This window comes from Hyperolius riggenbachi, chromosome 10 (genome assembly GCF_040937935.1).
Source record: "Hyperolius riggenbachi isolate aHypRig1 chromosome 10, aHypRig1.pri, whole genome shotgun sequence".
NCBI classification, from domain to species: Eukaryota; Metazoa; Chordata; class Amphibia; order Anura; family Hyperoliidae; genus Hyperolius; species Hyperolius riggenbachi.
In genome coordinates this window covers 146,669,210-146,683,831 of record NC_090655.1, presented here as the reverse complement: position 1 = coordinate 146,683,831, position 14,622 = coordinate 146,669,210, and the positions used below count along the sequence as shown (strand labels likewise).

Here is a 14,622-nt window from a genome sequence, read left to right as displayed (position 1 = left end):
GGTAATAGCACACACAGGGGAATTAGTAACCATAGGACTTGACATAGAACCATAACACTTTAGGTGCCTTTTCAGGCAATTTTGTTGTGTGTAGATGACAGATCTACTGAAACAAAACACAGGATTGCTGAAAACAATGTAGTTATTATGCAGAACAATATCAGTTTTTTTCAGGCATAGACAAAACTAAAGTTTTGACTTTACTCAACGTAAAATGAGCATTCATGCTCAGACTTGGCTTATTTTCTTTGCTCTGTTTGTTTCTTTCACAGATTTTGGATAATATAGCATAACATTAAATAGGTATGCTTGTGTATATGTAATGGTTTTAAGGAAACCCAATGTAAACTTTACAATATTTGCTCGGTCTTAAACTAACATCCTTTTCCTCTCAGTTACAGCAGCTCTGTTTCACACAGGCCAGGCATAGGGGCTCTGATAAGCCTGTGTTCTTGAGCGCAGTGTTTCTAAGGAGCCTGCCAGCAGCCCAGCTTCCTTGAAAAAATATTCCTTTTTTTCCCTCTGCAGGCTCTCCTAAGTAAGTTCAGTGCTCTACACACAGGAACAGGCCCTCACATTGTCTGCTGACCTTTCACATTTCCACAGTAGCTGGGAGGGATTGTGCGTTTTTTCCGCTCTTTGTTAAAAAAGTTCCCCCACCCCTAGTTTTAAACTTGAAGTCATTTCAAAGAGGTTTCTTAAACTCATTCAGTTCCAGCACTTAGCAGCTGAAGTGGATCTGCATGAGGAAAGGAGAGGACCATGGCAGGAAAGCTGAGTGTTTTGATGTGCTGTCTAGGGATGATTAATTTGGTCACTGCTACTTTGGTCAAGCCCCATATCTATGCAGCTGGATCTTCACCTGTAGCCTCTACACTTGAAGTGCATGGCATATCATCCTTTGCTCATGGGTTGCCTGGACATGAGGACTCTGTGGAGAAGAGAGATCTACACCATGGTCCGAAGCTCTCAAAGGACACTGTCCTTCCAGAAAGTCAGGGGACACAGTCCGCTCCCCACCCCGAGATGTCTAAACCAAAATTTGGGTAAGTGTCATGTAGGAAATAGAATTTTCCTCAATACTTTAATATTGATAACCTATTATTACTTTTTCTGTATGTGTGCACAGGTGTATTAATGTATTGGTATTCCACTGAGATATGTTATTTGGCTCTTCCAAATATTCACTTAAAACTCTAACTGTTATATATAAAACAACGCATTTGAATTATTGAATTATTTAACTAACTTTACTCTGAGTGATCTCACTTTCCTGTGGTATAGGGGACGTCTAGGTCTATATATGGTCAAGGAACACCTTAGTGAAGGGTAATCCAAAATGACGTCATTAGTTTTAAACTGACAGTTATATCATTAGTATAGTCACCACATTCACTTGGAGGAGGGTACAGGGAGGTCTAAGTCTATATATGGTCAAGAAACACCTTAGTGACTGGTAACCTTAAATTACGTCATTAGTAATAAACTGACAGTTCTTTAATTAGTATTGTCACAGCATTCACTTGGAGGAAATATTTTAACTAGATTGGATGGTCATTAGATTTTAAGTTGTACTCCAAGAGATGCCCGATGCATAATGTCAGGTGTCATGACAGCAGTTGTTTAACCCTTGCCAATACAATTTTGTGATCACCCACATCCCCCCAGTACTTTTTTATTTTTTTGCTGTGTGTGTCCTATGTGAGCGCAGAAGATGGAAGAGCTGGGGGTTTCTCTACCTCCTCACACTAGAGCAAGGAGGCAGCCCGGCAATGAATGCATGAGAGGGGCGGCACCAGTGTATGCACTGTAGCCCCACCCTCTTTGCACATGCACCAGCATGAATAATGCTATGACATGGCGCCGCTGTGCCGTGATAGATCTGGCAATGGTACAGCGTATGAGAGGAATCTGGCAATGGTACAGCGTATGAGAGGAATCGGCGCAGGACAATCGGGCGCAGGATACAGCCTGTATGACTGCACAAATTCCCATTGATTTTAAATACTATTCCCCCTCCAGGCCGCCATGTATGGTGAGGAATGAAATAATTCAGCTTCCAGCAATTGCTGGAGGCCGAATTATAGTGTTTTATAAGTAACTTCAGCTCCATCTTCTGATGGCACTGAAGTTACTCACTGCTGTACCCAAGTCTCCTGCGCTGGAATGGCAGTGTTCGACGGTACAACCAATGACAAACCCTACTGCACCTACGCAATATTGAATTTACATGGCCCAACAGCAGTCGATGGGGCCGGCAGTGATCAAAGTGTTGGACTTAGTCCGACACTTTGATCCAAAGGGGCCGACACTGTGACGGATTTGATCCAGCAACAGTGCCCCCTAGTGGCAGCCATTTTTCCTGTGTGAACTGTAGATAAATGCCAAACTCCCACATACTCCAGCACAGAATTGGAAAGGGTAAATACATTTTCTATAGCATGTCCTAAGGAAGGGGTGGGTTTGATATACAGTGGGATGCGAAAGTTTGGTCAACCTTGTTAATCGTCATGTTTTTCATGTATAAATTGTTGGTTGTTACGATAAAAATGTCAGTTAAATATATCATATGGGAGACACACACAGTGATATTTGAAAAGTGAAATTAAGTTTATTGGATTTACAGAAAGTGCACAATAATTGTTTAAAATTAGGCAGGTGCATACATTTTGGCACCACAAATAAATAAATGAAATCAATATGTAGTAGATCCTCCTTTTGCATAAATTACAGCCTCTTAATGCTTCCTCTAGGTTCCAATGAGAGTCTGGATTCTGGTTGAAGGTATTTTGGACCATTCCTCTTTACAAAACTTCTGTAGTTCATTCAGGTTTGATGGCTTCCGAGCTTGGACAGCTGTCTTTAACTCACACCACAGATTTTCTATTATATTCAGGTCTGGGGACTGAGATGGCTGTTCCAGAACGTTGTACTTGTTCCTCTGCATGAATGCCATAGGGGATTTTGAGCAGTGTTTAGGGTCGTTGTCTTGTTGAAAGAGCCAGCCCTGGTGCAGCTTCAGCTTTGTCACTGATTCCTGGACATTGGTCTCCAGAATCTGCTGATACTGAGTGGAATCCATGCATCCCTCAACTTTGACAAGATTCCCAGTCCCTGCACTGGCCACACAGCCCCACAGCATGATGGAACCACCACCATATTTTTCTGTAGGTAGCAGGTGTTTTTCTTGGAATGCTGTGTTGTTTTTCCTCTATGCATAATGCCCCTTTTTTGCCCAAATAACTCAATTTTAGTTTCATCAGTCCACAGCACCTTATTCCAAAATGAAGCTGGCTTGTCCAAATGTACTTTAGCATACCTCAAGCAGCTCTGTTTGTGCTGTGGGAGGAGAAAAGGCTTCCTCTGCATCACTCTTGCATACAGCATCTCCTTGTGTAAAGTGTGCCAAATGTTTGAACAATGCACAGTGACTCCATCTGCAGCAAGAAGATGTTGTAGGTCTATGGGGCTGTTCTGTCGGTTGACTCTGAGTGTTCTCACCATTCATTGCTTTTGTCTGTCCGAGATTTTTCTTGGTCTGCCATTTCGAGCCTTAACTTAAACTAAACCTGTTGTCTTCCATTCCCTCAATACGTCCCTAACTGTGGAAACAGACAGCTGAAATCTCTTAGACAGCTTTCTGTACCCTTCTCCTAAACCATGATGGTGAACAATCTTTGTCTTCAGGTCATTTGAGAGTTGTTTTGAGACCCCCATGTTGATACGCTTCAGACAAAATTAGAAGAGGAGGGAAACTTGCAATTGACCCCCTTAAATACTCTTTCTCATAATTGGATTCACCTGTGTATGTAGGTCAGGGGTCACTGAGTTTACTGCAACAAACACAATTGCTAACTCCCAGCTTGAGCAATTTCCTGCCTTTATCTGGTCAGCAGATGTCGGTCAGCCAATCAGGTGTACTATTATACACCCTTTGCCTGCTGTACCAAATCTAGCAGGAATTGCATAAATTAGCATTCAGATGAGAGGCTTTGGTTGGACGCAATCGTAGATTGCATCGGTTACAGGGACGCCCCATGTAGGCACATCTCCCACACGGTCCCTTCCCTAACCACTCACTTGTCAACCTCATCCTGGAAGCTGCAAAAAAGAAATTTAAAATCACAAACACTGGTCCGCACGACAGCCGGGGGCCCCAGTCTCTCTTACTGGCTGGGGCCCCCAAACCACCATGCAATACTTAGAGGGAAGTGCTGGCAAGCCCTGGACCTCTCACTTCCAGGGAACTCAACTGGAAACCCCCCACACCCCCACCGATGCCTAACCCTAGAGACCCCCACTAATGCCTAACCTTAAAGGCCCTCACCCGCACCGATACCTAACCTTAAAGACCACCCCCTAACCCTATCTGCCACTAGAGCTATGATTAGCGGCTATTACAGGCTCCAGAAAAATGTGAGAACCCTGCTGTGGTTCAAGGAAGTCCTGTTACTGGCAACAGAAAGTGTTGTTATGTTGGTAAAACTGCATATTATTAAGCTTTTCTGCCAGATTGACTTGCAGTAATCAAGCACAGAATTATTTTAAGGCCTCATTTCTAGTACAAGACACAAACACAAAATATTTATATTGCGCTTTTCTCCTGGCAGACTCAAAGCACCAGAGCTGCGTCCACTACGACGCGCTCTATAGGCAGTAGCAGTGTTAGGGAGTCTTGCCCAAGGTCTCCCCACTGAATAGGTACAGAATTACTGAACAGCTGAGATTCAAAACCAGGTTTCTTGTGTCAGAGGCAGAGCCCTTAACCAGCACACTATTTCAGCCACTGATAGTGAACATTTCTGGGCGCGTCTTTTAGTGATCGGCTTCCTGGATATCCTGCCATTTCACACATGAAAAAACATTCACATCTTCCCTATCTGCACAATGTCATTGATAGCATGAACGTGCGCAGTGTCTGAGAGAAAGCCGTGTATTGTCAGTTCTTCCACTAATGAAAAATGGAAACAACCCATTGATTTTACATGGGTTGCCAGATCTATTGTGTTTTTTGTGTGCACATCTATATTGCAAGCATAGGAACATTCATCACAAGCAACATATTAATTTTGAGGAAAACAGGCTAACTGTGGTAGCTCAGAGGGAAATAACAAGGCCAGCTAAACAGCAAGGGAAAAAAATGAAGAAGATGGTGCAGGGGGGTTCTCTAACTCTGAAGTAGAATGTGTCTGGCTAATCATAATGGACATATTAACCCCCCTGGCGGTATGAAAAATTCCGCCGGGGGCAGCGCAGCAGGTTTTTTTTGGTTTTTTTTTAATCATGTAGCGAGCCCAGGGCTCGCTACATGATAGCCGCTGCTCAGCGGCATCCCCCCGCCCGCTTCGATCAGGAAATTCCGTTCAAAGATGGCGACGGGGCGGGATGACGTCACCGACGTCAGGACGTCATTGGGAGTCCCGAACCACCCCTCGGCGCTGCCTGGCACTGATTGGCCAGGCAGCGCACGAGGTCTGGGGGGGGCGCGCGCCGCATCAGATAGCGGCGATCGGGCGGGGGCCGGTGGTGATCAGAGTGCTGGCGCAGCTAGCAGAGTGCTAGCTGCGTCCAGCAAAAAAAAATTTATGAAAATCGTCCCAGCAGGGTCTGAGCGGCACCCTCCGGCGGCTTACCCCGTGTCCAGCACGGGGTTACCGCTAAGGAGGTTAAGGCACGTTCCCGTGCCAGCTGAAACTCTCGCCAAGGTAACCACCTTGGCAAAACCACCTTGGCAGAGTTTCAGCTGGCATGGGTACAGGCCTTAAAGAGGAACTCCAGTGAAAATAATTTAATAAAAAAAGTGCTTCATTTTTACAATAATTATGTATAAATGATTTAGTCAGTGTTTGCTCATTGTAAAATCTTTCCTCTCCCAGATTCACATTCTGACATGTATTACATGGTGACATTGTTACTGTGGGCAAGTTATGTAGCTGTTTCTAGCTGCTCTGGCTGTTACAGACAGCTGTAAACAGCCATTTCCTGTCTGTGAACATTGTTACATTGTGGCAGTTTGCCCAGAGTACCGCGGTATTCAGAGCCTCTTGTGGGAGGGGTTTCAGCACAAAATTAGTCACACAGCGCCCCCTGATGGTCTGTTTGTGAAAATCATTCTATTTCTCATGTAAAAGGGGGTATCAGCTACCGATTGGGATAAAGTTCAATTCTTGGTTGGAGTTTCTCTTTAATATTGCAGAAGTACTAGAAGAAGATGAAGCGCGCCATAGTGCATTAAATGTGGAGGAGATTTTATTAACAATTAAGTTATACTTGCCTCATGACAGCGCGTCATCTCCCACTGCAGAGGCAAGCGGCTGGCAGTCCGCTGAGATGCGAATTATATCACTCATGTTTGTGAGTAGAACTTTTAATTGTTAATAAAATCTCCTCCACATTTAATGCACTATGGCGCGCTTTATCTTCTTCTAGTACTTCTGCAAAATTACCCTACGTCAGAGCGCTGCAGGGTGCTGAATGTGTAAAGGAGAGACAAGACAAGACAAATAACATTTATATTGCGCTTTTCTCCTTGCGGACTCAAAGCGCCAGAGCAGAGCAGCAGCCACTAGGGCGCGCTCTATTGGCAGTAGCAGTGTAAGGGAGATTGCCAAAGGTCTCCTACTGAATTAGTGCTGGCTTACTGAACAGGCAGAGCCGAGATTCGAACCCAGGTCTCCTGTGTCAGAGGCAGAGCCCTTAACCATTACACCATCAGCCAACTGGAGAGCCACCCCTTGACTGTGCAGCATTGACTTAGAGCGCAGGATATCTTTGTACAGGCCTTAATATGTCCATCTATATTGACTGCTTCTGTGGAGAATCCAGCGTGTGTATGGCTAGCCCTGATGCCCTCCAACCTATTGGCCAGCAATCCATCCTCGCATGTCACTTCGGCACGATAGAATTGTTCTCCCTCACTTATCCTGACTGCCGTGCAACATCACTCCTGTGCTGCTCCGCCCTCTGCATAGAACAGAGCACGTTACTTGCTTGCAAGTGAGCGACCTGTCTGGACAACCTCGGCCCTGCAATATCACCCAAGGGTTCTGGTCCCGAACCCTGTCAGGCAACATTGATCAAGCATGTGTATGGGCATTAATAACTGAGCAGCCCTAGTAGGGGGTGACCAGGCAATGTTACTAGGCCAATTCCCAAAATATTTCATGCTGAAATTGATCAGGAATCAGCCTAAAGTTTATGGAGCCCAACAGATCTCTCTCTGATCAGATTCAATCAGAGAGAGATCTGTCTCTTGGTCGATCTGCCCAGGTTCACATTACAATGGGGTCCTGCCATGGATTGTCACAGCAGATCTGATGCACAACCCCATAGTTCTCTCCCCTCCATTGTAATGGACATGTTACAGATAGCATTGTCTCTGTCACCACAATGGACATGTCAGAACATGTCTAAACAGATCCTGTATTTAACATATGATCTATTGACATGTCCATAGGTCTGTTGTAGTGCGTTCCATAAAATTAGCTAATTTTAAGTCACACGTGAACAGTCCCAGTCATTTAACAGTACCTTGGTAGCATATGAAAATCCTTTGTGCTATTATCCACAATATCAGCTTGGGCGGCACCAGGGGGCTATTTGGGCTCGTCATGTGTGCCTATGAATATAGCGGCTACAGACAGACATTTGGGCATCCCAAATAGCAGCGCCGCAGTGTAGCGCATCTCTGCAGGAAATGCGGTGGGCATGATGGAAACAGTAGGTCGCTGTAGTTTGGCTACACAGTAGTCGAACTACGATGCAAAATAGAAACAGGTTCAGGGTGCTTAGTGTTAGGAGTAGGTTGCAGAGTAATTATTAGGCATTGATAAGGGAGGTTTCTTGTGAGAGTTAGGGTACAGAGGGGCATAGTAGAATATCGGTAAAATTACTGATATTCTACTATTGCGGATAATACAATATCGGTAAGATTTTTGTACTCTAGCGGATTATAGAAAACCTGTAAAATTACTACCATTTTCCTTGACGCTTATTTTGCATAGATGCACTATCTGTCATTCACGAGCAAAAAAATAGTTATATCCCTCTTTTGTGTGAGGTCACACATCCTGCCACCGGAGTAGTCTTCTAATCATTGCTACGGGCCTTTCTAAATTAAGCTTTGGGTCTCTAAACACATCTAGTGCCAAGTTTGCTTGTTAGAAGCATTTCCTCTATAGTGTACTAAAAAAGGAATGCTTATTTAGCCTCACATAAAAGAAGGAAGCATTTGGATGGAAGCCAATAAGTATACAGGTTGCTTGACATTAGCAGTGCAATGAGAAGGCCCAGCAGCAGCCACTTTAAGTGGGTACAACCATGTTAAGCTAGGATTCAACATCTTACCATAAGTCTAGGAAATTCCTATAAAAATTCTTATAATGGTTAGGTATCCACTGTCTGACCTGAATATATTGCAGGGGATCACTGCTACCAATAGATGTAAAACCAAAACAAGAACAAAAAAAAAAAAAAAGAGAAGAGAGCCCACAATAGTGTAGTTTGTTAGAATCACTTTGCATATAATAAAATCAATGCAAGTGAATATTCACAAGGAAGGGTTACCACTAACGTAACCACTGTATAGGCAGGTGGAGAGATTATACCCAACTCCACAAGGGTTAAGAATAAGGAGTGCACCCCTCCACCAAGTGTGGACAAACTTATAGGTAGTGGCATAAAACAGAATTGCCAGGAAGTATAAAATATACTAAAGCAGTTTAAAAATGGGAGGTAATGGTGGACCTACCTCCCCATTGTAGTCTCGAAAGTTCTAATGAAAAAAACCGTACGATGCGTTTCGCAGGTATTTCACCCACTTGTTCGGTCGAGTAACTGATTACGAACTCTTAGCTCGGACGCCTCTGCTACCAATATCGAGTTGAAGTGAACATAAGTGGAAGAGTAAAGAATGCATGCTGATGAATCCATCATAGGTCCAATATGAGCTGATTACCATTTTGACTTTTGAGTCAATGTGTTATAAACAAAATATGTATAATTTATTATATATATATTAGCCTTAAACACAATACCAGGTTAAATGAATAGATAAGGGCCATAGATTTCTGGCGAGGCCACAAAGAGGTCTTTGTGGCTTTCATGTTTCATGTGCGGCTGCAGTGCAAGGAGGCACCTGGACATGCAAGAGGGATTCAAAGAGGGGTTGCTGCAGATGAAATAGGAGGTTGAAAATGGGGAGCAACATATGAAAAAGTAAAACTGATGCCCAAGGGATCTGTTCATGAAAGAGAGGGGCTGCAGTAAATGGATGATACACATGTAGGAGGAGACTGCACATGGAATGGGAGGGGTGCTGCTTGCACATGAAAGGGAAGCCAAAACATACTTCGATGGCCTAAAGCCCCATCTACACGATACGATTCTTTGTGCGATTCGATTACAACTCTATTTACGATCCGATTAAACCCGACATGTCCGATTGGGATTCGATTCGATTCAATTCGATTTGCCATTGTTTTGCAATGGCAAATCGAATTGAATCGAAACGAATCCCGATCAGACATGTCGGATTTAATCGGATCGTAAATAGAATCGTAATTGAATTGCACAAAGAATCGTATCGTGTAGATTGGGCTTTACATTTTCATACTAGACTGACTTGTGACCTCTACAGTCCCTGACTTGGGCCCTGGGAAACTGCCCAGTTTGATCCTATAATGATCACCTCTATATCTGCATGACGTGAGAGATAGAATGTGCCTTGAAAAATAAACACAGAAATAATGGGTGCCCGGATAATGTAGTGTGTATGGAGCAAGGATAGATAAGTGGTACTCAGGGCTGGATTTATACTTTTGTGCCCTTACCGCACATTCATTTTTGCCCCAGGGCCAATTTTGCCTAAAACTGTTCCAACTTCTACAGTATATTTCCTATTGCTACACTTCTGAAACATTTTGGCCAACCATTTGCAGCAAGAACAGTTTACTAAACAAATGATTTTTTTCAGCAGAAAAACTAATCCAGATTCATTAGAACAGATTCTTCTGGCTGAGTGATGAGTTGGTGTCATTTATATGTGGTCATACTGTATGTTGGGGCATAGAGAAACTTTATTCATCGCTGCTTCAACACATCTTCAAGTGAAAGTGGCCAGCTGTAGACAGTGATGTGTTTCCACAGATGCTGCAGTATTTCTGTACACTACTCCACTGAATTGCCTGAACAACTAATACAAATATTATGGAGAACTTAGGCCTCTGACCTCAGCAAATACAGAGACAAAGACTGGAAGTGCTTTTACATATCCAGACATTCAATATTTGAGTCAGCATCTACTCCAGTAGCCAGTCTGTCTCAACATGGCAGATTTCAAGTATGAGCTCTTCAGGTAATGCAAGTCCAATTTAAATCACTGAACAGGTCATCTCTAAAGGTCAACGGAAATACAAGTTTATATTAGTCTTGAATAAAGTTTTATACTTACTACTAGAAATGTAGAGGTAGTTGCTGACCACCTTTTGAATGTGCCATTTGCCTGTCCTATTTTATACATTCTATGCTCTGCTCTATATTCTACGTATGTTATATTTTTAGATTCCTAAAATAATACAGTGACAGAGCTGATGGCACCTTTGCATTGCAGAATTTGGAACCTGGTTCAGATCTAGGCCTGGACATCATCTAGTATGGAGTTTAGTTGCCCTCCCTGAGTTTGTGACCACCCATATCCCCCCAAAAATACAGGTAGGTTAACCACTTGAGGACCGCGGGCTTTACCCCCCTTAAGGACCAGACCCTTTTTTCCCATTCAGACCACTGCAGGTTTCACGGTTTATTGCTCGCTCATACAACCTACCACCTAAATGAATTTTGGCTCCTTTTCTTGTCACTAATAAAGCTTTCTTTTGGTGCTATTTGATTGCTGCTGCGATTTTTACTTTTTATTATATTCATCAAAAAAGACATGAATTTTGTCAAAAACATTATTTTTTTTACTTTCTGTGCTGACATTTTTCAAATTAAGTAAAATTTCTGTATACATGCAGCACGAAAAATGTGGACAAACATGTTTTTAATTTAAAAAAACCCATTCAGCCTATATTGATTGGTTTGGGTAAAAGTTATAGCGTTTACAAACTATGGTGCAAAAAGTGAATTTTCCCATTTCGAAGCATCTATGACTTTTCTGACCACCTGTCATGTTTCATGAGGTGCTAGAATTTCAGAATAGTATAAATACCCCCCAAATGACCCCATTTTGGAAAGAAGACATCCGAAAGTATTCACTGAGAGGCATGGTGAGTTCATAGAAGATTTTATTATTATAAGTTAGCGGAAAATGACACTTGCGACAAAAAAAAATGAAATCTGCCACAGACTCACTATGCTCCTCTCTGAATACCTTGAAGTGTCTACTTTCCAAAATGGGGTCATTTGTGGGGTGTGTTTACTGTCCTGGCATTTTGGGGGGTGCATAATTGTAAGCACCCCTGTAAAGCCTAAAGGTGCTCATTGGACTTTGGGCCCCTTAGCGCAGTTAGGCTGCAAAAAAGTGCCACATATGTGGTATTGCCGTACTCAAGAGAAGTAGTATAATGTGTTTTGGGGTGTATTTTTACACATACCCATGCTGGGTGGGAGAAATATCTCTGTAAATGGACAATTGTGTGTAAACAAAATCAAACAATTGTCATTTACAGAGAGATTTCTCCCACTCAGCATGGGTATATGTAAAAATACACCCCAAAACACATTACACTACTTCTCCTGAGTGTACGGTGATACCACATGTGTGACACTTTATTGCAGCCTAGGTGCGCTAAGGGGCCCAACGTCCTATTCACAGGTCATTTTGAGGCATTTGTTTTCTAGACTACTCCTCACGGTTTAGGGCCCCTAAAATGCCAGGGCAGTATAGGAAGCCCACAAGTGACCCCATTTTAGAAAGAAGACACCCCAAGGTATTCCGTTAGGTGTATGGCGAGTTCATAGAAGATTTTATTTTTTGTCACAAGTTAGTGAAAAATGACACTTTGTGAAAAAAAACAATTAAAATCAATTTCCGCTAACTTTTGACAAAAAATAAAATCTTCTATGAACTCATCATACACCTAACAGAATACCTTGGGGTGTCTCTTTTCTAAAATGGGGTCACTGGTGGGGTTCCTATACCGCCCTGGCATTTTACGGGCCCAAAACCGTAAGTAGTCTGGAAACCAAATGTCTCAAAATGACTGTTCAGGGGTATAAGCAGCTGCAAATTTTGATGACAGGTGGTCTATGAGGGGGCGAATTTTGTGGAACCGGTCATAAGCAGGGTGGCCTTTTAGATGACAGGTTGTATTGGGCCTGATCTGATGGATATGAGTGCTAGGGGGGGTGACAGGAGGTGATTGATGGGTGTCTCAGGGGGTGGTTAGAGGGGAAAATAGATGCAATCAATGCACTGGGGAGGTGATCGGAAGGGGGTCTGAGGGGGATCTGAGGGTTTGGGCGGGTGATTGAGTGCCCTAGGGGCAGATAGGGGTCTAATCTGATGGGTAGCAGTGACAGGGGGTGATTGATGGGTAATTAGTGGGTGTTTAGGGTAGAGAACAGATGTAAACAATGCACTTGGGAGGTGATCTGACGTCGGATCTGCGGGCGATCTATTGGTGTGGGTGGGTGATCAGATTGCCCGCAAGGGGCAGGTTAGGGGCTGATTGATGAGTGGCAGTGACAGGGGGTGATTGATGGGTGGCAGTGACAGGGGGTGATTGATGGGTGATTGATAGGTGATTGACAGGTGATCAGTGGGTTATTACAGGGAAGAACAGATGTAAATAATGCACTGGCGAATTGATAAGGGGGGGTCTGAGGGCAATCTGAGTGTGTAGGCGGGTGATTGGGTGCCCGCAAGGGGCAGATTAGGGTCTGATCTGATGGGTAACAGTGACAGGTGGTGATAGGGGGTGATTGATGGGTGATTGATGGGTAATTAGTGGGTGTTTAGGGTAGAGAACAGATGTAAACAATGCACTTGGGAGGTGATCTGACGTCGGATCTGCGGGCGATCTATTGGTGTGGGTGGGTGATCAGATTGCCCGCAAGGGGCAGGTTAGGGGCTGATTGATGGGTGGCAGTGACAGGGGGTGATTGATGGGTGATTGACAGGTGATTGACAGGTGATCAGTGGGTTATTACAGGGGGGATAGAGGTATACAGTACACAGGGCAGGGGGTCTGGGGGCGGGGTCTGGGGAGAATCTGAGGGGTGGGGGGATGATCAGGAGGGAGCAGGGGGCAGTTTAGGGAATAAAAAAAATAGTGTCGACAGATAGTGACAGGGAGTGATTGATGGGTGATTAGGGGGGTGATTGGGTGCAAACAGGGGTCTGGGGGGTGGGCACGGGGGGGGGTCTGAGGGGTGCTGTGGGCGATCAGGGGGCGGGGGGGGGACATCGGTGTGCTTGGGTGCAGACTAGGGTGGTTGCAGCCTGCCCTGGTGGGCCCTCGGACACTGGGACCACCAGGGCAGGAGGCACCCTGTATAATAGACTTTGTATACATTACAAAGCCTATTATACGTATTGATTGGCAGAATTCTGTATTCCTCCGCCCGCCGGCGCTGCTAAGTGGCCAGCGAGCTAGAGGCTAAATCCCCGGCCATCGATCCCCGGCGGAGGATCGCGTCACGGATGACGGGATCGCTCCACCCATGCCCGTACAAGGACCGCCGCCTCTGTGCATGCGGCGGTCCTTGCGGGATCCACTCTCTGGCCGCCCCTGTGCAGTGGGCTATTGGTAAGTGGTTAAACTGACCTTAAAAGGAACCTAAAGTGAGAGGTATATGGAGGCTGCCATATTTATTTCCTTTTAAACACTACCCATTACCTGGCAGTAATGCTGATCTCGTTGGCTACGTTTGTGCCTGAGTCACACACCTGAAACCAGCATGCAGCTCATTGTGCCAGATTTTTGTTAGAAACACCTGATCTGCATGCTTGTTCAGGGTCTATGTCTAAAAGTATTCAAAGTCCAATTATTACCAATACTGCCAGGCAACTGGTATTGTTCAAAAATAAATATATCAGCCTCCCTATTCCTCTTATGTCACGTTCCCTTTAGTCTACAGTAGAGATAGGAATTTAGACAATAATGACTGACTATGATTGGGATTAGACTGTGAGCTCATCTGGGGAACAGTTAGTGACATAAGTATATATAAACCATGTAAAGAGCTGTGGAAGATGTAAGTGCAATATAAATACACAGTAATAATCATAATTCCTGTAGTGTTTACTGTTTAGTGTTTATACGTTATACATTTTTAATACACATAGCATAGCATCGTTTAATGCTGGTGACCCTACATAAGTATACATTTCTGTGATATTTAGCTTTTTTGGGGGGAATTTTTGATGTTTTTGCCCTGGGAAATATGATGCTTGCCAGCTGTTACCATAGATACAACCAAGCATTCCTGTTTCTATAGCATCTTGACACCTGTATAGAAGTCAGGGGCCCCATAATGAGTTCCTCTTTTACTACTTCACTCTGAGCCTGCATTTCACTAAACAAAGCAATATAGTGGTAAATTCAATTAAAATACAAATGAATGCTATTCTCAGGCATCAACATAATATGCATGGGGATTTGTCTGACAGCTGAACAAAAC

General features: G+C 43.9%; 2 protein-coding genes across 3 annotated transcripts in view; one reads left to right on the top strand and one right to left on the bottom strand.

The window, feature by feature from the left end:
• The window catches only part of BMPR1A (bone morphogenetic protein receptor type 1A), a 348,175-nt gene that overhangs the window by 41,008 nt on the left and 292,545 nt on the right, over positions 1-14,622 (bottom strand). The window lies entirely within an intron of this gene.
• The window catches only part of MMRN2 (multimerin 2), a 79,654-nt gene continuing 65,748 nt past the window's right edge, over positions 717-14,622 (top strand). The window contains exon 1 of the mRNA XM_068258607.1: positions 717-1,046. Coding sequence (XP_068114708.1) covers positions 763-1,046 — 284 coding nt within the window. The 5' untranslated portion in view covers positions 717-762. The remainder of the gene's footprint in view (positions 1,047-14,622) is intronic.